A 24,332-nucleotide genomic window follows, 5' to 3' on the forward strand; every position below is an offset into this window, starting at 1 on the left:
TTATAGTGATCAATTTCACCCGGATGGAAGTGATCACTATAAGCGATTTCCACTGTACCATGAAATTTGTGGACCTGTAAAATGAAATGTTATCCAAATCTGAAAAATCATCTGAAGTATCAATTAATTCAACAACAAAATCAAAAGAAAACAATAAAAATCTGCATGGAAAGTAATTCTCTCTACTATCCTCTAATAGTCTTTCAGATTTTAAATGTTCATCTGTTGAAAGGGTTGATGAATCCTGACCTGAAATTTTCCAGTGTGCAGTGTTGACTCTCCAGTCCAGCAGACAGGTGCTTCACTCCGGAATCCTGCAGGTTATTATCACTGAGATCAAGCTCTCTCAGACTAGAGGACTGGGAGCTGAGAACTGAGGACAGAGCTGCACAGCTTCTCTCTGAGAGGTTACAGCCACTCAGCCTGGAGAGGAAATAAAAGGGAAAAAACAAGTAAGAATTTATTTTTGTTAAAAGGATAGCTGAGTATTTAAATAATGATGAATAAATCCAACTATCTGTGTACATACAGAGCTTTGTTGGAGGCTTTGACCACTGGCAGCAGCCTCAGAAGAGCCTCCTCTGAAGCAGAGTATTTCTTCAGGTCAAACACGTCCAGATCTTTTTCTGATGACAGTAAGATGAAGACCAGAGCTGACCACTGAGCAGGAGACAGTTTATCTGTGGAGAGACTTCCTGATCTCAGGTTCTGTTGGATCTGCTCCACTAGAGAATGATCATTCAGTTCATTCAGACAGTGGAACAGATTGATGCTTCTCTCTGCAGACAGATTCTCATTGAGCTTCTTCTTGATGTACCTGACTGTTTCCTGATTGGTCTGTGACCTACTTCCTGTCTTTTTCAGCAGACCTTGTAGGAGAGTCTGATTGGTCTGCAGTGAAAGACCCAGGAGGAAGCGGAGGAACAAGTCCAGGTGTCCATTTGGACTCTTTAAGGCCTCGTCCACAGCACTCTGGTAGAAACATGTTGATTTGCCTCTGAACACTTCAGACAGCCAGGATATTTGTTCTTCTGTCAGCAGATTGACTCCAGAGTTGATGAATGTCAGATGGACATGAAGAGCAGCCAGAAACTCCTGAACACTCAGATGGACGAAGCAGAACACTTTGTCCTGGTACAGCCCTCTCTCCTCTTTAAAGATCTGTGTGAACACTCCTGAGTACACTGAGGCTGCTCTGATATCGATGCCACACTCTGTCAGGTCTGATTCATAGAAGATCAGGTTGCCTTTCTGCAGCTGTTTAAAAGCCAGTTTTCCCAGAGACTCAATCATCTTCCTGCTCTCTGGACTCCAGTGTGGATCTGTCTCAGCTCCTCCATCATACTTGATGTTCTTCAGTTTGGACTGAACCACCAGGAAGTGGATGTACATCTCAGTCATGGTCTTGGGCAGCTCTCCTCCCTCTCTGCTTTTCAACATGTCCTCCAGAACTGTAGCAGTGATCCAGCAGAAGACTGGGATGTGGCACATGATGTGGAGGCTTTGTGATGTCTTGATGTGGGAGATGATGGTGCTGGCCTGCTCTTCATCTCTGAATCTCTTCCTGAAGTACTCCTCCTTCTGTGGGTCAGTGAACCCTCTGACCTCTGTTACCATGCCGACACACTCAGGAGGGATCTGACTGGCTGCTGCAGGTCGTGTGGTTATCCAGAGGCGAGCAGAGGGAAGCAGTTTCCCCCTGATGAGGTTTGTCAGCAGCACATCTACTGAGGTGGACTCTGTAACATCAGTCAGGATCTCATTGTTGTGGAAGTCCAGAGGAAGTCGACACTCATCCAGACCGTCAAAGATGAACACAACCTGGAACTCTTCAAACCTGCAGATTCCTGCGTCTTTGGTTTCAGTAAAGAAGTGATGAACAAGTTCCACCAAGCTGTACTTTTTCTCTTTTAGCACATTCAGCTCTCTGAAAGTGAATGGAAATGTGAAGTGTATGTCCTGGTTGGCTTTGTCTTCAGCCCAGTCCAGAGTGAACTTCTGTGTTAAGACTGTTTTCCCAATGCCAGCCACTCCCTTTGTCATCACTGTTCTGATTGGTTCATCTCTTCCAGGTGAGGCTTTAAAGATGTCTTCTTGTCTGATTGTTGTTTCTGGTCTGTCTGGTTTCCTGGATGTTGTTTCAATCTGTCTGACCTCATGTTCATCATTGACCTCTGCAGTCCCTCCCTCTGTGATGTAGAGCTCTGTGTAGATCTGATTCAGAAGGGTTGGGTTTCCTGCTTTAGCAATCCCCTCAAACACACACTGGAACTTCTTCTTCAGGTTAGATTTGAGTTTATATCGACACTCTGCAGCACAAGTTCCTGAGTGAACAAACAACAAACGAAATCAGTGAGTGGATCCTACAGAAAATCTAGAAATCTGAACATGTAAGTGTGTCTGTATAGTTTTTCCTCCTCCATCAGTTTTATTCAGCTCATCAGTGGAGGACAAACAGCCTCTGATCTGATGCAGATGTGTGCAGCATATTTACAGTAGAGTTTGAAATATAAACCTCTCCCATGTTGCCTCCATCATGTTAAATCTGTTAAAATCCTCTTACTGCTCTGCAGACGGTCAGCCAGCTCCTCCTGCTTCATTCTCCTCAGGAAGTGCAGTGTGATCTTCAGAAATGCTTCTCTGCTGCTCCTCCTCTGCTCTTCCTCCTCACCATCCAACACCTCCTCATCCTCACTCTGACTCTCAAAGCATTCTGGGTAATCTGGACTCAGACCCCTCTGGATTTTCTTCAGTTCGTTCTTCACAAAAGTGACGATGTTCTCCTCCAGCAGCTGGAACAGAAAGATAAACTGAACATTTAATTTAAACTGGTAAAACACAACATGTGATTTATCTGTCAGTCTGAAGGTCTGCTGGTCTAAACAGAGCAGCATGGATGCTGTTAGGACCTGAATGGTACTTTAGTATTTCATCTGTGGTTGATGGAGTTAATATTAAAGATGTGTTTGTACATGTACACACCATAAATATGGAGTCCAGGTGTGTTTGATGCTGCTGTGCAGACTGATCACTGAGAACTTCTGAGCTCTGCTGCTGAACTCTGTGGAGAAAACATCACATTTAATGACTCAAATCTGCACACAGCTTATTAAAGCTAAAGACCCATAGATGTTCTTGTCAAACTGAATAATAATCAGTGACAAAAGCATGCAGTTAAAACCAAAGACATGAAGGATTAATCATCAGTTTAAATCCCAGAATTTAATAGAAATCTTTCAGAACAGAGTGACTGATGAGTTCAAATTCCTCCAGTGATGAAAAGAGGATGGCAGGCGACTTGGTGATGAGTCAACAGAAGAAGAAGGAAGGAGGATGTTCTACAGGAGTTCTATGGCTCAGTAACAATCTGTACCAACCTCAATAACTAAAGATGGAACTAAAAACATCCCAGTTCACCCATCAGATGGATGAACACAACATCAAGCAGCTTTTACTCTGTACAGACTCTGTTAGAGGAGGTACAAGGTGATCCAGACATTGTTTTAAAAACTGTCCCTGATGCTTTATGTGTTTTCAGAGATGTTATGACATCAGCTTCCTCTTCTTGTGTAACATCTTCATCCATCAATTGTTTAGTATCTTCTTTGAATTTTGGCAGAATAAGATTTCCTGTAAACTATGAGAATAATCTCCTGTCCATTTCCCATCTGATCCATACAGATCCTGATAATAATTTTCAAAACATCTCTGATTTGAATGAGGTCATTTATTTATTTTTGTTTATTTGTTTAGAAGAGAGGAGGGAAGAAGAAGAAATAAAGGTATGAAATTAAACTGGTATAAGCTGTGCCTGATGGAGCCGGTACATGAGGGTTCAGGGATCAGGTGGATTAATATTGTAATTATATTAATGTTTTGTCTGTTAAATTGAACAAGATGAAATAAATAAAGTGAAAAACAAAACAATAAATCAGAGCACAGAAACAAAGTGAGGAGGTGTGTTACATGTCAGTGTTGTCCTGCAGAGGGCAGCCAACACCTGCCAACACTGAATAAGAAGCTCTGTGAGAGAGGGAGCTGAGTCTTTCTGAGATGAAGATGTTCCTGTCAAACTGAAAAATAATCAGCCGTCCAATCACAGCTCTTTCTTTCTTTCTCTGATTTGTCTTTAATGAGACATTTTAGATTTTTTCTCATCTTCCATAAATATAAAACATTTTTGTGTCTAACAATCCTTTCTGTCAGTTATCAGTCTGTTCAGTCAGTTTATCAATCCTGAGATCAATATTCTGACCTTTGCTCAGCAGGATCCATCTTTGAAGCTCCAGACAGACACATCCAAGTTAGCTGCTGCTCTGATTATTGGATGTGATGTTTTCAAAGTTACACACACATATTGATATAGTGACCATGTTGGTGTCTTATAACACTGAACTCTTTGTCATGTGACTGTTGCACAGGTGGACACTGTGATGTCACTGCTGAAACAATATATTGATTCCTCTTCTCAGGAGAGTCAGATAATAACAAACATCAGTTTCACATTCTTACCTTCCATCAGCAGGTTGTCCATCTTTAAACTCAATAGGACGATCCATAGAGTCGACACTGACACAGCTGGGATCAGGAGAGTCTGCTCTCTGCTGCTGCATCCTGATACAAATAAAACAGGGACAAAAGCATGAAGTTAAAACCAAAGACATGACGGATTAATCATCGGTTTAAATCCCAGAATTTAATAGAAATCTTTCAGAACAGTGTGACTGATGAGTTCAAATTCCTCCAGTGATGAAAAGAGGATGGCAGGCGACTTGGTGATGAGTCAACAGAAGAAGAAGGAAGTGAGGATGTTCTACAGGAGTTCTATGGCTCAGTAACAATCTGTGCCAACCTCAATAACTAAAGATGGAACTATAAACATCCCAGTTCATCCTTCAGATGGATGAACACAACATCAAGCAGCTTTTACTCTGTACAGACTCTGTTAGAGGAGGTACAAGGTGATCCAGACATTGTTTTAAAAACTGTCCCTGGTGCTTTATGTGTTTTCAGAGATGTTATGGCATCAGCTTCCTCTTTTTGTGTAAAATCTTCATCCATCAATTGTTTAGTATCTTCTTTGAATTTTGGCAGAATAAGATTTCCTGTAAATTATGAGAATAATCTCCTGTTCATTTCCCATCTGATCCATACAGATCCTGATAATAATTTTCAAAACATTTCTGATTTGAATGGAGTCATTTATCATATTGTCCTCTTGATCTGTGAGAGAAACAAGGAAAAGATCCTTTTTTCTTCATTTTCCCTTCTTGTTTTGTGTTGTTTGTTTGTTTGTTTAGAAGAGAGGAGGGAAGAAGAAGAAATAAAGGTATGAAATGAAACTGGTATAAGCTGTGCCTGATGGAGCCGGTACATGAGGGTTCAGGGATCAGGTGCATTAATATTGTAATTATATTAATGTTTTGTCTGTTAAATTGAACAAGATGAAATAAATAAAGTGAAAAAGAAAACAATAAATCAGAGCACAGAAACAAAGTGAGGAGGTGTGTTACATGTCAGTGTTGTCCTGCAGAGGGCAGCAAACACCTGCCAACACTGAATAAGAAGCTCTGTGAGAGAGGGAGCTGAGTCTTTCTGAGATGAAGATGTTCCTGCCAAACTGAAAAATAATCAGCCGTCCAATCACAGCTTGGAGGCAGCGCCATGGGCGGAGCTTATCAACACCAGCAGAGGTGAAGTCAAACATGACAGACGGCCTTTCACAATAAAACAGTTTCCTGTGGGCTGAGGGACAGAACTACTGACTGTATGTTTAGTTCCATTTGTGAGACTGTTTGCAGTTTTAATGAGATGGATTGTGCTGCATGAAAGAACAGACAAGACAACAAACACTGAAATGTAAAACACCTTTTCACTTTGTTTTCTGTGTTCTGGTTTGATTTTAATGCAGCCTGAGAAACCTTCATTGTCTCTTTACCAAAGGTTTTTCAATTAATTATGACACAGTAAACACTTACATGAAAAGGAAACACGTATATATAACGTGCATTGTATCTCATTTTCTTTCTTTCTTTGATTTGTCTTTAATGAGACATTTTAGAATTTTTCTCATCTTCCATAAATATAAAACATTCTTGTGTCTAACAATCCTTTCTGTCAATTATCAATCTGTTCAGTCAGTTTATCAATCCTGAGATCAATATTCTGACCTTTGCTCAGCAGGATCCATCTTTGAAGCTCCAGACAGACACATCCAAGTTAGCTGCTGCTCTGATTATTGGATGTGATGTTTTCAAAGTTAAACACACATATTGATATAGTGACCATGTTGGTGTCTTATAACACTGAACTCTTTGACATGTGACTGTTGCACAGGTGGACACTGTGATGTCACTGCTGAAACAATATATTGATTCCTCTTCTCAGGAGAGTCAGATAATAACAAACTTCAGTTTCATATTCTTACCTTCCATCAGCAGGTTGTCCGTCTTTAAAGTTAACAGGATGACCCATAGAGCGGTCACTCTTCATGGACACACAGCTGGGTTCAGGAGAGTCTGCTCTCTGCTGCTGCATCCTGATACAAACAAACAATTAACAAATCAAAGAGTTTAAAAAGATGAATTTTGACCAGACTGTCAGCAGCTGAAGTTTTAGAAGCAGAATGAAAATCAGTAAGAAGACAGTGGATGAGAAACATTCTTCTGTTCATCAACATGTCATCTGATGAAAGATGCTCCATCTTATTGATTAGTTGACTAATCAGTCATTGAGGTCTTTGTTAACTCAGAAAGTCAGTAGTTCATTCTGAGTTGTTGTGAGTTATTATTCAGTAGTTGAGTGTCAGATGTGACAGTGAGTGTGAATAGTGATGGTGGAGTGATGTGAGTGGAAAACAGTGATGGACAGTTAGAGATCCTCATCTCACCTCTGAGCTTCGGTCTGGCTGTCATGTTCCCCACACAGAGAGCTTTTAGAGGGAGGGACTCCCTCCTCTCTGTCCTCACACTGATCCATAGCAGAGAAACACCTTCACACAAACACAACAACAAGCTCATGCATTACAACAAGCTGCACATCACACAGATCTGCACTGCTGTCTAACATCATGTCATTCTTCATTCCACCACCAGATGGAGCAAAAGTAAGAAATTATTTTAAAGATTTCCTCTGAGCTTCAATGTTTAAGAACTTAGTTTGAGAATGTTCCACTTTACATTCACCATGATGGAGACACATTTCAGTTTAAATGGAGATGACCTGGTGGTGGAGTCAGCTACGTGGAACAAGACATAAAAATACTCACCAGGTGAATTCAGATCCACATCAGTCACAGAGTCTTTGTACCTTCACCTGCAGAGGAAACACAGAGAGAAACTGCTGCTGATCCTCCTTCATCAATCTGAGGACGCTGTCAATCTATCAGTTTTCTCTGCAATAATCTGTAATACTTATTGCTGTTTTAGTCAGAAACTGCACTGAATTACTTCTATTACATCTATTTGTAACTCCAATAAATTTAACAGACAGTTGAATCTAATAGTCGGGTTAATGATGTAGTTTTGCATGATGTCCAATAGAGGGCATTGATCAGCTGTAGAAGGTTCAGTAATCAGCAGAGACAAAAAGGACAAAAAGCAGGAGGCAGAGAGACTGAAGAAGAAGAAATAGATTGAACTTGAACTGAATATTGATCAGATATGAACAGAAATTAAAGGACAATTGATTTAATTTGTCTTCAGTTTGGTATTTGGATGAGAGCTCGGAACAGAGGGACACATCTAAATTAATTGTTTATTTTATATTATCATTATATAACATTTTCTTCTTATTAAGCACATTTAAGTGAAATGGTGAAGGGTGAATAATCTTTTTTGTTAAAGAGCTATTAAGTCATCAGTCTTATACAATGTAGATACTGGTGTTTTATTATTTCATCGGTTTCTAAACTATTTCATTATAACAAGTAGTTTCATAGACATCATGTTTATTTTACTATATTTATGGTTATAGGTGTTACAGTTGTGTCTTTCAATCACAGATTATAAGAATCTAAGCACAGAAATTTCCATGACTTATGTTGAATTAAATGAGCCTTGATGTTCAACATCATCTACAGTAAAGATTCAAACAGACAGAATAAGAGAATAAAATCTGTCTGACTCAACATAAATTATTATTGATTTATATACAGCAGAAAAGAGATGTTGCTGAGTTGAGGCATCACAGTTTAAACTCTATTCCAGAAACAGAGTTTACTGTGTTTTGATGACAGTGATTCACTTTGACATTTATATAATGTGACATTTATTTTATATTGATATAGTATAAAGATACTGAATGAAAGGTTAGTTTATGTTGCTGCTGCTCTCAGTCTGGTTAAATAACTGAATATCATGAATGAAAAGATGTTTTCAACAGTATTTCTGTAACCTTGTTGGGACTGTGGATTATTGTTACTGTGGATTAGTTATTATATTAACTGTAATAATGTTTGTCAGTTTCAAGATGACTGGATGAGGTGACCCTTGATTCTGCACGAAATGTCTCCAACAATTAAAAATTAATGGAACAAACAATTAATGGCTTCAAGAAACAGTTTTACATAAAAAAGGTTAAAACTGTTTGAAACAGTTTGAATTAATTTTATGTAAAAGTACAAAACCACATTACTGCGTTAGTATAGTCAGTGTTGTGTTGAAAGCTAATAAAACTTTTCTTACTGATCAGATTGGTTTACTGTTATAGCATTGCTAGCTAGTGATAGTGTTGCTAACGTAACTGCAGCAGCTTTTTACTATTTATGATCAATTAATTGACTGCAAAGCATCTATTGAAATAACAGTTTAACACCCAGTTTCAGTTGCCGGACAGGTGTACCATTTGAAAATGATCCAAAAGATGAATCTAATTATTATATTATATTAAGTACATATTATATTACATGTTCATACTCATATAACTATTTTATAGTATCAGCAGTCAGTGAAAGTTCTACATAATGCTAGCATAACACAGCTGGAACAATGGGTGGTTCAGTAGTAATATTAATGTACATTATTATCTCTCCAGCTGTGATTAAAGTGTCAGAAAAATACAACAATCCAGTAATAAATGTAAACTTAATGAAACTTTTTAGGTTCATGGTGTTGATGGTCTGGACTGAATTTTATTGTGCAGGTTTTTCTAATATTATGTATTATTGGTTATGGATGTAATATTTTCTATATTTTCATGTAAAATAGGTAGAAAAAACAATTTAGTCAGACAAAATAATAATTTAGACACTACAAAGTAAAGCCTGAACATGAACCCCATACTGTTAAACCAACCTTTGAATTTGTCCAAACAAATCTCAACATTTATTGCAGCAGTGTTTAATTGCATCACACAGGTGTTTCTATTTTTCTGGTCACTTCGTGTGTCTCACCAACAGGTTGAATTTCAGCTTTGGCAAAATGAAGTTTTTCTTATTTCTCCTGGCGTTTCGTTCATTCCACCAGTGCAGCACATAAATCAACATAACACATCACTATAACCACCATCTCTACTGGTATCAGATCATTTTAACAACCGCTGACACAAACATGATGAAAACTGTTGGTTACGTTACCTTTAGATGCTGAAAATAATCTAAATGAAGCTGATGAGTGAAGATGAAATATATCAGCAGCTTTAACCAGGAAACCAACCAGAAGAAGAACAAACATGTAACTGACTGCAGGAGGTTTTTAAGGTCTCAGCTCTGTGTTTTCATCTGTAACCTGAAGTGATCTTTAAGGAAATCTGGTCACAGAACAGCAGCTCTGAACTTTGGAACGAAGAATCCGGAACAAAAGTCAAACATTAACAGAGAGTATAAATCGTTATGAGTTGGATCATAAAGTCTGATGGTAGTTTTATTATTTGTACCTTTTATATTCCAACAACAAGACAAAAAGTGGTGAGAAGGCATTTACTGATGCAGTCTGATTTATCTGTGAAATATGTCCAAAATATGTGTCTTAAGATTTCATTTGAAAGCGTCAACAGATTTAGAGTCACTCAGACTTCAGGAAAACTGTTCCAGAGTTTTGGGTGTAATTAACAAAGGCTGCCTCTCAGAGCGTTTTAGTTCTGACCTCAGGAACTTTCAAGAGGTTTGAACCAGAGGATCTAAGAGACCCAGCAGGCACATAAGTCTAAACCATGTCAGATAGATAAGATGGGCAAAACCATTCAGTGATTAAAAATCATTCATTTTAAAATGAATTCTGTGACTGACAGGTAGGCTAAACAACCCATCAGTGGAAACTTTTTGTCGACTAGTGTAACAGGATGTTATAGACTTATGTTCAGGCAGTAAACAACAAACTTTGCCCTCTAATCTTTAGAGTCAGAGAGAAAAGCAGAGCTGAGTTGATGAATAATGATGACATCATTATACGCCATGCAGACAAAGGGGCCGTTGTGGTTCAGGATAAAACTTTATACATCAAAGAACTTGAAAGACAATTAAGTGATAGAGATGTATACACCCCTCTTCATACAGACCCCACTTAAAGTCTGGTGCTCAAATTAAGACTGTCTTGAAACAAGCCCGGAGGGACAAACCCGTGAGGAGGAGTATAAATATATAGTTCAAGATAATCCAATAATCCTAAAATTCATAAAGACTTGTTAGATCCTCCTGGTTGACTGATTGTATTTGGTACAAGATCTCTTACAGAGCCACTTTCTCAGTATGTCATAGTTGTCAGCACCGTCAACTTACTACAATAATATGTGAGGTGAAACATCTTTCTGACAGACATGGTGGAGTCTGGTTGGGGATACTTCTGTGTCAGCCACATACACTCCTCACACAGAACAAGGTTTTTTTTATTGATTATATTGATTATTCTGCCAGTTAAACCCTGCTGTCACTGCTCCAAGTGAGAAAAATCCCTCCAAACGACGTCAAGTTCCCCAAACGAGCCAAACACACTCCGACAAACAAACTGTCAGGAGAGAAACTGACAACAAATAAGGAAAACAACAAAACCAAATCTCTGGAATCAGGTGAAACAACAGGCGGAGAGTCTTCCTGCCCCGGCTGCACCACTGTCTATTTCTGCTGAGAACGACCAAGCTGAAAAGATAAGTGAGACACTGAATCTCTGGATGATGTTTGTCCTGGCCGTAAGAAAGCTGTTGGTCAGTTACAGCTCGTTGTGAACGCAGCAGCTTGTGGTCTGACAAACACCAGACACATTAGCCCACATTACTCCAATTTTAAAATCTTTACATTACTTTTAGGTTCAAACATTTTTTTTTACCAATGGAAACAGGTTGTGATTGATTCATGCTCTGATAAGACACAGTCTCAGTTATTTTTTGAATGTTAGAACTGAATTGGATCCTTCCATGGAGTTTCTGTTATCTTTAACTGAGGAAGTATTGACAAAAAATTATTTTAAGTTTCAGGACCAATTTTATCTCCAACATCGGGGCTCATCTCTGGCTCTGAATTATACAAATCTGTTTATGTGGAAATTTGAGTTAGATTTAATTTATAATCATAATCCCTATTCTAAGTTAATTAAATATTATTGGAGGTATATAGATGATTTATTTTTCATTTGGAGTGGTAGTGCTTGAATTAATTCCATGCATTCATGAACTCAAGGAAGGAATCTATTAACTTTACATTGTGTTGTGATCTTGGATGTATCTCTTTTTTGGATGTTTTGGTGAAAAAGTTGGAACCTCCAAACACACGGAAGTATATAAAAAGAAAACTGATAGAAACACTTTTTTACATTTCAGGAGTTTTCACTCATCAGCATTAAAAAGAAGTTTACCTTATAGTCAATTATTGAGGATCAGACACATCTGTAAGTCACCTGCTAAAGTCTTGTGTGGTAATTTGAAGTGTAGGGGTTCTGAAGAGACATTATTGGATGAGCATGTTAAGAGGGTACGCCTTATTCAGCGATCAGAGTTACTTAAACCAAGCTCTCTTCTCATCTCAGGGCTTGGCACTAGTTTCTACATTCAGTTCCATCTCTAAGTCACTCCAAACAGTAGTGAGAAGAAGAGCGACCCTCATATTGGCAGTGCACTCCAAATCCCACCCAGATGTTTTTATAAGAGGTCCTCCAACTTATGTGATCTCTTAGTGAAGACTGATTTGATAAAAACCAGGATCTGTGGTTAGGCATTTTAACAGCCATGAACACAGTGTGTCAGACTTACATTACGTGAGCAGTGAAACTGTGAATCTGCCACGGAGAGGTGGCAACAGAGACAGAATCCTCCTACAGAGGGAGACGTACTGGATACTCTCATTCCCGAGGGGTTGAATGAGGAGATCTCATTTTCCTGTTTTCTATGAACTGAAGATAATGCTTCATCAGTTGTTTTATTGGTTTAATGTGAAGAATCTGCTACATGATTGAGGGGTTTGCATTTAATTAATTTATTCTATTAATTGGATTTACTCCATTTTATCAGTTTTAATTATTGTTATTATTATTATCATTAGTAGTAGTAGTATGTATGTATGTATGTATCATGAACTGAACAGAATTTGGTTTTGTTTTGGGTTTATTGGATTTATATGAGATGTTATAACTATGTCGGGGAGAGGAGGCTACAGGGACGCAGTTCTTCTGTAGAAGGAGACGTATCGGACACTCTGAATACCTTCACTCTCAAGGGATTAAATAGGAGATTTCATTTTCCTTTTATGAACTCGAGATATTTTCTCCGTATGATCTGTATATAATTTTCTATGATGTGCCACATGAATGAGATTTGATTTTTATTCGTCTTTTGATTTTTCTTCTTGTGAACTGGACATAAGTTGTTTTTGCTTTTTTGATTATTTTGTTTATGATGTTATGACTCATATGTATAGCTCCCTCTGCTGGGATGAACCTGTTGTGTCAGGTGTGGATGTCAATAATTAAACCCACCTGTTGTGGATTGTGTTGATTGCCATCATTCATGCTGAGGAAGGAAACGTCTGTGTGGCAACTCAATATCAAAATCAAATGTAGTGCAGAAACACATCAGACTGAGGAGGAGCTGAAACATCACATCTCATCTTCATCACTGCTCTTCGTCAGGAGGAAGTATCCAACCTGAGGAAGACGAGCAGGAGCATGAGACGGGCAGTCAGCCCTCTATGAGTACGTTCACACACCGTCACAGTTTGTTTTCTGGATGAACTTGATGGTTTAACAGCAGGATGTTTTTCTCTCGCAGCTACAGAGAGTTCAGACTCTTCGTCTCGTTGTCTCTCCGGCTCCACCGGCTCCGACAGCGGCTGCGTCTCCTCTCACCTGCAGGAGGCGCTGCCCGAGGAGTCCGGCCCCCCCGGCCAGCCCTCCTGCTCCTCCTCATCCTCCTCTTCCTCCAACAAACAGCACCTCAACAGCCAGTACATTTCACCTGTGAGTTCACTGCTGTCACCTCAGCTCATCTCATGTATATTCTAAGACAGTGGTGGGCAAACAGCGGCCTGTGGGCCAAATCTGGCAGCTCCTCACAGCTGCTGTTGTTGTTGTTTATGTTGTTTGTTTGTGGTGCTGATCCAGAGTCAGTCTGCCAGCAGCTCGTCCAGTCTGTGAGGAGGACAGGTTTGTGTCTGAGCTGGTCCAGGATCAGCTGGACTAACTGTACATGTGTGTAAATATCTGTAAACCCACAGCCGAGCGTCTGCTGTCACTTTTCTTACTTGAATAATAAACATGAGTTTGTTCAAAACTGATCAAAGTTTCAGTCTGAAGTTTATCAAGAGATTCATCTGTTACTGCAGTAAAAGTACATAAGTATTATGAGCTTGATGTAGTTAAAGTATTGCAGTAAAAGTACATAAGTATTATGAGCTTGATGTAGTTAAAGTATTGCAGTAAAAGTACATAAGTATTATGAGCTTGATGTAGTTAAAGTATTGCAGTAATTAATGAATGAATACTTTTACTGTAGGAGGGTTTTAATGCAGGACTTTTACTTGTAATGGAGTATTTGTACATGCAGTATTGTGTAGTGAAGTAAAGGATCTGAGTACTTCTTCCACCTCTGGTGTCGGTTGAATCTCTTCTGGACTTTACTCAGACTAAATAAACATAACTGTCGACTCTGAGAACGACTGACGGCCTTTTTCATGACTTTCTAACATTTGATAGACTCGACACTTGTATGATCAATAAAACTAATGGATCCATGAATCAGAAACGGTTTGTTCCTTGTTGTCATGGTCCGTCCTGCAAGAGGGAGAATCTGAGCAGAAACCTGCAGCCAGACAGCGAGGCAGAGAGAGCCAATAGGGTCCTTTGGCTCGTGGCTCCTCTCGTGGGTTCGGCCCTCCGCGGACAGGTATAGAGGCTTCATGACCGCCGGCAAACAAACACCATCTTATGGTAAACATGTCAATATTTACTCCTGTAGTCATTGATTGATTTTCATTTACCGTTATCACTGTGTTCCAACAGTCCAAATTACGTCTTCAGATCATTTCCAATGTTTCAAATATTCACACAGTAAAAATATGTTCTGCAAAATGTAGAAGACTGCCATGAAACAGTTATACATTTACCATTTAAAGACATTATTATCATTATTATTATTATTATTATTATTATTATTATTATAAGAGCAGAAACAGATGTGATTTGTCTTTTTGATTGGAGATAAATGTCCAATCAGAAGCAGAGACATCCAGATATTAAAAGAACAACATAAAAGCAGCAAATATACAAAAATCCCTGAAATAAAGAAGCAAATATACGGTTCAGATTTCAACATAAATGTGGATTGTAAAGCTGCGACACAAATAAAGTTTGATTTTCCAACATGTGAAAATGTTCAGGACTGTAAAATCAGACATGTTTATTTCTGATAATAAGAGTTTCTTAACGGACTGTAAAAGTCTTGTTTGGTGACATTTGGAGAAAGATTTAGTTTTTCCAAACCTGCATGTTCAGCATGATGGAAATAGAAAACAGCTGTTAGTTTGGATGAAGTTTGACAGCAGGAGTCCAGATGTTTTCTTCATCTTTCAAATGAAGTGAAAAAGAGAAAAATGAGAGTTTTTCTGTGATAAAGTAAAGTGGAGAACTGTACCTGGATCTGTAGATGTGATGGTTTCTCCTCCATGCTTGCAGCTCTGTGTGCAGTCTGTGTTTGGATGTTGAGCTGTGAGCTTTTGACTTTCTTCTTGGTTTCCTCTCTCAGCTCCTCGTCACATACCTGATCTGACCTCTGACCTCTGACCCGCTGATGGTCACAGCAGAAGAAGACAAACGGACGTCTGTATTCACTTTGTGTGCAGAAAGTTAACCGACACACGTGTTTCACTGTTTTCTTCCTGGAGAAGAAAACACTTGCTTTTTGTCCAAAGCACATTTTCCAAATATAACTATTACTGTTGATGATTTATATCAAAATGTGACTTTTCATTCAAAGTTGAGTTGTGTGAAGGTTGTAGAAATGAGAAACTGACCCTGCGCTAAACTGTGTGTGAATAAACAATAGAACTATTAATAATGTTCAGCTTATTATTAGAGTGCCATTTTTCTGAATCTGACAATAAAGATCAAATGAAAGCTTCTATTATTATTTATGATCCTTTTTTATTGGACATAAGAGGTGATACTGCAGTTCCATTTATTTCTGCCTGAGTAACATAAACATACAAATGATCAACTTTACTTGGTACAACACAAAAACAGGAAATAAGAAACATTTCAAACAGATTGTAAACAGATTGATGATCCTGTAAATGAGCTTTTTATTGTGGATATTTAGTAAGGCGCTAAACTGTCAGCTGTTTGTCCTCTAATATTCTGTTCACATACAGCCAGAGCTGCAACAATTAGTCCATTCATTGATTATCCGTCAACACTAAATTAACACTTAATCATCATTTGAGTCATTTTGAAGCAAACATTTTCTGCTTTTAGCTTCTCAGGTGTGAAGATTTAATGCTTTTCTTTGTCTTACATGATAATAAACAGAATATTTGACTGTTCTGGACTTTAGTTCAGACAAAATGAGACATTTAAAGACGTGGCCTTTGACTCTGTGAAATTACAACCAGCATTTTACACAATTTACACAATTTCCTGACATTTTATAGACAAAACCATGAATTGATGAATCTATGAATCATAATGTTTATTTACAGCTCTACATGCACATCCAGTAGAGACACATAAAAACATGTCGCTTTCTGAATTGACTATATGATTAAAAAAACAACTAATTGAACAACAAATAAGAGTGAAAACAACAAAGAGCCTCTATAGGCCAGCGGATACTTACTGTCATTATGTGTGTTATAGTTAGTCGGCAAAACTCTTCCAACATTTTTAAAAACCTTGGTCACAACTTGACGTTTCAGTAAACTTTCAGCCGCTGGTGGTTTTCTCTCTGAGAGCTTCTGAGTTTCACTGAGACTCATAAGGATCAAAGCCACGACCTCCGAACCTCCAAACAGTCCTCTAACAGACTGAGCTATCTGCTCTGAGAACATCAGCTTCTTTTTTACAGCTTTTTAAATGACAAACAAACTGTCAGTCATGTGGAAACCATGTTGGTTTAGAAACTGCATTTACAAGCAGTGAGAGATCAGGTTGGTACTAAATAACATGAGAAAGTTTCTCTAACAGGAGGAGACTCTTCCTCCTACAGAGAACACAGAGACACTGAGGAACCAGACCAGTAGACTGCAAACCCAGCACACAGAGGCTGAGTGAATGTGGTGTTGAAGGTGTGGAGGTGGATCAGTGTGTCAGAGGAGACTCTGTAGAAGGACAGAGTGCCAGCAGGACAGTCCACATACACTGCTACTCTGTTAGAGACAGAGGAGGAGGAAGAGGAGGAGGAGGAGGAGGAGGAGGAGGAGGAGGAGGAGGAGACGGATGTTTTTATGCTATTGTGACTGACAGAGTAACGACCATATTCAGAGCAGTCCAGACTCCAGGACTGATCATTCCTTCCAAACCAACAGTCATCACTGCCTCCTTTCCTGCTGATTCCTCTATAACTCACTGATATTTCAACGTATCCTCTCCACTTGACCTCCCAGTAACAGCAACCAGTCAGATCATTTCTACACAGCAGCTGAGGACAGTAATCAAATCTGTCTGGATGATCAGGATATGACTGAACCTCCTCCACACGTGTCACCTTCCTGTTGTTGTCAGACAGTTTGAGGTTTCTGTTTGCTGTGTTTGGATCCAGTGTGAGTTGACAGAAATCTGATGGAGAGAACGAGACACAATACAGCTGCAGTTATTGATCGATCATCTGATTGATGATGACATCATCTTCATCCTCAGTAGGATGTGAATGAGTGATGTCACAGTTTGAAGTTTGCTTTGTTTTGATGAATGAAATGAAAAACACACTTACACCTCCGGACTGGTGTCAACCATCGGACTCCAGCAGGCTGCAGGCTGAAAGGAGGAGGGGGGTCAGAGCAGCACGTTCTCTTTCAGCATGCAAACATGGACGTTACATCGCTCTAGTCTACTGTTTGATTATTCTGTTCAAATGTGGGGTTGGGCTTTGATAGACTTTGATCCAATCTGAATCCAGTATCCCAATCCTTCTGAAACCCTGATTGAATCTAATCAGGTTGAACTTTCAACATTTACAGGAAACTTCAGTTAGAAATAACAAAAAGTCAAAGATTGAGTTGAGATGTGTGATCAGCTCTGACAGAGAAAATGTTTCCAGCTCTTCCTCCTCTATCAGACATTGTCTCTCCATACACTCAAAAACATCATTCATGCCATCATTTATTATTAAGCATTTGGATTTCTGTCATTTTCATTCAATCACCACAATTTGAAAATGGATTTATTCAAATCTCATAAAATCTGCAGAAATATTGTAATTCTAAAAATAATGAAATGTAATCAATTAAAACGTATGAACATGGTTTGAATATGGTTGAAGTCAATTAGTTAAAACGTGTGAGATTGGTTTACATATCAAACTCAGGAAGTGGAATCGTTTCTATTCTTGGTCATGCAACAAGCAGCAAAGTGTTTAAGGCCGACTGGCCTCACCTGAGCCTTCACAATGTTTTTGATTCTAATTTCAAGATTAGATTCTAGGAATTGTTATGCTTCTGAAATTACTAATCATAGTTCAGGGTTACCTTAAATTAGCCTTTAACTGTTTGCCTGTCTTTATAGGCATTTGTCTAAATGGTCAACTGTGCCAAAATAAGTAAATATTTGAAAAGGGAGCACTTTCTTTAAGCTCGTGCATGTAAGAACGGTATTTTCTTTTGTTTTTCTGTTTTGTTTTGTTTTTTTAAATAGATTTTTACTATATTATGTTGTTGTATGACAACGTTTTGCTGCCTTTGATTTTCTGTTATAACAGAAACACTGTTCATAGTTTTCAAAATGATACATTTAAAATACATTGGGTTTATTCATTTAAAGTGCATTAATTTGATGCATTTTAAGTTAATTGGGGATATTGCATAAACCTGGTTATTATTTCTTTTAAACACATTGGATTTATTAATAAGAATACATAACCTCTCATTCCTGCTTGTTTAATTTATGTTTGAATTATAAAAATGCTTCATGTTAAGTTTATTAGTTTGTATATGTCAAAACTATGCAATTCCAATGGATGGAAATTTGATATGCAATTGAAATACATAAGTCTTACATATTAGGCCTAAATATTTTTTGAGTGTACCTGAGAGTCTCCAGTCTCCAGCGTGGATCCTTCAGTCCAGCAGACAGCAGCTTCTCTCCTTTGGCTCCTGGATGATTGTAGCTCAGCTCCAGCTCTCTCAGATGGGAGGGGTTGGAGCTCAGAGCTGAGGCCAGAGAAGCACAGCCTTCCTCTGTGATCAGACATCCTGACAGGCTGCAAACACACAAAACAACACACATGTCAGACAGTCTGAGAGTCCTGCTGTGTGCAGTCAGACACAACAACAAACTGTCTCCACACTAACTAACTAACTAAAAGATGAACTGAATCAGGGAGCTCCAGAAAGTTGAGCATCCAGCCAGATGGGAAAAGTCAGCAGCTGAGGGATGATTCAGCAGCATGTTTTTAGATGTGACCCCCCAGGAACAAAATGTTTTAAATATCAGCTTTAAAATGTGGATTTACAGTCGATGTTAGCAGGAGGATAAAGAGAAAAACTCACCCTAGAATTAATGTAATCTGACTGTTACAGAAGTAATGTAAGAGGGACATCAGTTCACTGCACACAGCCAAGAGAGCAGAGCCGCGTCCAAAAGTGGATTAAAGTGCATTAATCCACTAAACAATAAAGTTCATCACACAAAACTCAGTGTTTCTCAGGTTGTGCTGAATAAAACTCAGGAGACTCAGCAGCACAAATATTCCTGTTCTCTGTTTCTCTGTTTAGAGTCTTCAGGTTAGGCTAACACACTGATGCTAACAATTGATGCTAACCTACTGATGCTAACATACTGATGTTAACACACTGAAGCTAACCCACTGATGCTGAACCATTAATGTAAACACACTGATGCTAACCCATTAATGCTAACAATTGATGCTAACCCTCTGATACTAACAATTGATGCTAACAACTGATGCTAACCCACTGATGCTGACCCATTAATGCTAACACACTGATGCTAACAAGTGATGCTAACCTACTGATGCTAACATACTGATGTTAACACACTGAAGCTAACCCATTGATGCTGAACCATTAATGTAAACACACTGATGCTAACCCTTTAATGCTAACAATTGATGCTAACCCTCTGATGCTAACAACTGATGCTAACCCACTGATGCTGACCCATTAATGCTAACACACTAATGCTAACATACTGATGTCAACCCACTGATGCTAAAAATTGATGCTAATCCACTGATGCTAACACACTGATGCTAAAATTGATGCAAACAACTGATGCTAATCCACTGATGCTGACCCATTAATGCTAACACACTGATGCTAACCCACTGATGCTAACCCATTAATGCTAACCCACTGATGCTGACCCATTAATGTTAACACACTAATCCTAACATACTGATGTTAACCCATTGATGCTAAAAATTGATGCTAACCCACTGATGCTGACCCATTAATGCTAACACACTAATGCTAACAATTGATGCTAACATACTGATGTTAACCCACTGATGCTGATCCATTAATGCTAACACACTGATGCTAACACACTGATGCTAACGTACTGATGTTAAGCCACTGATGCTAAAAATTGATGCTAATCCACTGATGCTAACACACTGATGCTAAAATTGATGCTAACAACTGATGCTAAAATTGATGCTAATCCACTGATGCTAACACACCAATGCTAACAATTGATGCTAACATACTGATGTTAACCCACTGATGCTGACCCATTAATGCTAACACACTGATGCCAACAAGTGATGCTAACCCACTGATGCTGACCCATTAATGCTAACACACTAACGCTAACATACTGATGTCAACCCACTGATGCTAAAAATTGATGCTAACACACTGATGCTAAAATTGATGCTAATCCACTGATGCTAACACACTAATGCTAATAATTGATGCTAACATACTGATGTTAACCCACTGATGCTAAAAATTGATGCAAACAACTGATGCTAACCCACTGATGCTGACCCATTAATGCTAACACACTGATGCTAACAAGTGATGCTAACACACTGATGCTAACCAATTAATGCTAACACAGTGATGCTAACATACTGATGTTATCCCACTGATGTTAAAAATTGATGCTAACCCACTGATGCTGACCCATTAATGCTAACACACTAATGCTAACATACTGATGTCAACCCACTGATGCTAAAAATTGATGCTAACACACTAATGCTAACATACTGATGTTAACCCACTGATGCTAACAATTGATGCTAACCCACTGATGCTGACCCATTAATGCTAACAATTGATGCTAACAAGTGATGTTAACCCACTGATGCTAAAAATTGATGCTAATCCACTGATGCTACCTATTGATGCTAACAACTGATGCTAAAATTGATGCTAATCCACTGATGCTAACACACTAATGCTAACAATTGATGCTAACATACTGATGTTAACCCACTGATGCTAAAAATTGATGCAAACAACTGATGCTAACCCACTGATGCTAATGTTTGTCTTATTGATTCATTGGCTTTATTTCCTCGCCCACTGTAGTGAGTGAATCTGTCTGTAGTGAAACCGGGGCTAACCTGTTCTTCCTCCGCAGGCTGCACTTCACTCAGCTGCCCGACAGACCTGCTGCTTCCCACTTTAAACTGAATAACAAACCGGGGCTTGGTGCTCTGGTTGGATCCAAGAGAGCCGGGGCTAACGTTAGCTGGGAGGCTAGCTGAGGCTAACTGACTGTGCTTCCCTCCGGTCATGCTGCGGCTAACGCTCCGCTAGCCTCCCAGCTAGCCCCGGCTCTCCGTTTGGATCCAGTGAAGTGGAGCCTGCGGAGGAAACACCGGGACTGTCAGGATGTAATAGTCCCTGGAGGAGCTGCGGTGTTCGGCTGCACAGATAGGAAACCCCTCGGCTGACAGGATGTACCACTCTGTTTGAAAAAAACCTTTTTCTTCTTCTTTGTGGTTTATAACAGCGGTTGGCAACCAGCGTATTAGGTGCATTACCGCCACCTTCTGCTTCAGACTGTGGACCAAAGATTAAATCCTACACATTAATCCTGTCTGTCTAATAAACTCAAAGAAAACTACTGCTGCACCCACTTGGCAGGTTCATTCAAGTTTTAATGCTGAGCTCCTGAACTCCAGTCTTCCTGAGTTCTTCCTTCATAATTTGTCTTTATTGATCATTAATACAATCTATGATTGCAGGTGTAATAGTCTCCTCAGCCAGCTGGAATAAAATACGTGCACATATCTGCATCAGCAAAAATGAGTCAAAAAGTAATCGTGTTAAATAATCGTGATCTCAATAATAATATAAGTCATTATAAAATGCTTTATAATGTGTTATGATTATTGTTATAAAGCATTATGAATATTTATGAGTGTTTATAACTATAATTATACAGTGTTATACGCAGACTATAACACATTATAAGTATGTTTATAATGTGTTATAGACATAGATACATTTCAAATGAATGCACATATCAGGCCTTTTACATGTTATAGTACATACACATTAGCTTTTAAGTCCTTTTCAAATAAGCACAAACTGCCTTACGTGCTTTCCCAGCGCTACAACAGCAGCTTAGCATGTAGCACTTAGCCTAGCTTCTAGAGTGTAATTAAGCCTACAGTGGTTAGCGGCTAAAAAGCTGCATCAACTATATTCTCATCACATCACACAAACATTATATCCTGACTGGCTGTTTGCTTCACCATACCTTTCAAGGTAAACTAACACACCATTAAATGATTTTGGAACAAAACCTTAATGCTAACCAGCTAACCCCGGGTGGCTAACTCACCAGGATAATCCATTAATTTGGAGGGAAACGCCCGCCGGAGTCCCGAAGATTCTTTTTCCACAGCCGCTCTGCAGCTTAGCAGTTTTCTCTCTCTGGCAACACGCCAGCTCCACTCGGTTTCAACTTATTTAAATCTGACATTAAAACGCCTTATGTTACTCTTTCCAAACTAACTCATTTTAGCCAAACACCCATCTTAGTAGCTGCGCTGCAGTAACTGAAGAGAGACTAGAAACTTCTCTGTGCGCAGCCGCCTAGCTAGCAGCTACCGCTAGCAGCTACCGCTAGCAGCTACCGCTAGCAGCTACCGCTAGCAGCTACCGCTAGCAGCTACCGCTAGCAGCTACCGCTAGCAGCTACCGCTAGCAGCTACCGCTAGCAGCTACCGCTAGCAGCTACCGCTAGCAGCTACCGCTAGCAGCTACCGCTAGCCTGCCTGTGAGGCGTTTAGGGAACATCAGTAAATTGTAGTATCTACCACTAGCCTGGGCGTGAGGCGTTTAGGGAACATCGGTAAATTGTAGAGTCTACCACTGGCCTGCATCTGAGGCGTTTAGGGTACATCGGTAAATTGTAGCATCTACCGATAGCCTTAGTGTGAGGCGTTTAGCGAACATTGTTAAATTATAGCATCTACCACTAACCTGCGCGCAAGGTGTTTAGGGAACATCTGCAAGTTGTAGTGTCTACTGATAGTCTGCATCAAGAGACAGTCCACTGAAATCATATTTTTCTCTTTTAAATCATTTAGCAGTGACTTTTACAGTGGTTTACTTTCAGTATCAGGTTTAGTTATAATTCCAATCAGTTTCCACTATATATTAACACTGTTTACTACAAAGAACAATATAGTCTTATGACTTGAAAGTTCACTAACATTGTTCAAATGGTCTGGAAAGGACGAAAACACTGAATCACATATTCCTTCACACACACAATTTGTCCAGTTCTGTCAAAATCATCTGCCTTGAAATGACAGCTAAAGAGAACTGTAGTGCCATTTGGCTCAAAATCCATCCATCTGACAGCTATGGCCAAGCTAAGGCTGGGCGATGTAACCAAAATCTCATATCCCGATATAGGTAATTTCATATTCTGATAATGATAGCTATCCCGATGTAACATATTTTAATTCAGTGAATAAATAGTTGGTCCGTTGTGTGTGTGTGTGCAGCATAGCAGAGGAGAGACAGACAGCGGTGGAGAGTTGATGACAACTAAACTTGTTACATTACTGTAAGTGCAATAAAAGCTATGTGAGTAAAAAGCCAAGAAGTGTAATTTATCAATGTAATCCGTGCAAAAGATGAATGTGATTTGAATCACAACGAAATAAATGATAGAGCATAATATGAAGAGATCACATCGTCACATGATATAGATCGTCATATCACACAGCCCTAGCCCAAACTGTCTTTAGTCCAGGATTTCTGGGGAACCTTTGACAAAAACAAGGCCGTCTCAAGATGACTGAATTATGGAGCCAGTGCATTAAACTAGTAGCATAAATATGACTTACTAGATCTAGCTAATTTAGGCTAATGTTAGCTAATGTGTATAATCTCATGAGCACAAACACATTCCAGCTGATCATTTTCTTTAAAGTAAATTATACAAATAATGAGGTCACTGTTAAGCCTGCAGTGTTGAACTTTTACATATAAATGAACGTAAATCTCATGTCGGGTGTGACATTCCCACATTGGCTGTTTGACCATTAATCATGTGGCTCTTCTTGACTTTCCAAATATTAATGGACCAAATGGATCAAATTCTGATAGTGAAACAAGTCATTTCATTGTGATACTCAAAACAATTTATCCACTGTTTAACAGTTGCAACATTAGGTTATGGCCAGTATGTACTGCATGTGAGTAGTTTAGGGAACATCGGTAATTTGATGCCTTTTTAAAGACATCAGAGTGTTATTTAAGGTGT

General features: G+C 39.0%; 1 protein-coding gene and 1 long non-coding RNA gene across 6 annotated transcripts in view; one reads left to right on the plus strand and one right to left on the minus strand.

Annotated features, from left to right (window-relative positions):
- LOC137184991 (NLR family CARD domain-containing protein 3-like) overlaps positions 1–24,332 on the minus strand; it is a 281,932-nt gene that overhangs the window by 168,896 nt on the left and 88,704 nt on the right. For 4 of the 5 annotated variants that reach the window (XM_067595042.1, XM_067593559.1, XM_067594205.1 and 1 more), the window contains 2 exons: positions 6,428–6,538; positions 4,513–4,614 (listed from right to left, as the gene is read on the minus strand). In XM_067595042.1, the coding sequence (XP_067451143.1) occupies positions 4,513–4,614; positions 6,428–6,538 (213 nt within the window). Of the gene's footprint in view, positions 1–4,512; positions 4,615–6,427; positions 6,539–6,889; positions 6,992–7,267; positions 7,315–9,574; positions 9,787–24,332 lie in introns of those variants that run through there. The other variant, XM_067596357.1, reaches the window with a different exon arrangement.
- Positions 14,568–15,670, plus strand: LOC137195518 (uncharacterized). Its single transcript, XR_010931157.1, has 2 exons — positions 14,568–14,972; positions 15,018–15,670. It is a non-coding gene; the product is annotated as an uncharacterized lncRNA (long non-coding RNA).

Source organism: Thunnus thynnus, chromosome 1 (assembly GCF_963924715.1).
Source record: "Thunnus thynnus chromosome 1, fThuThy2.1, whole genome shotgun sequence".
NCBI lineage: Eukaryota > Metazoa > Chordata > Actinopteri > Scombriformes > Scombridae > Thunnus > Thunnus thynnus.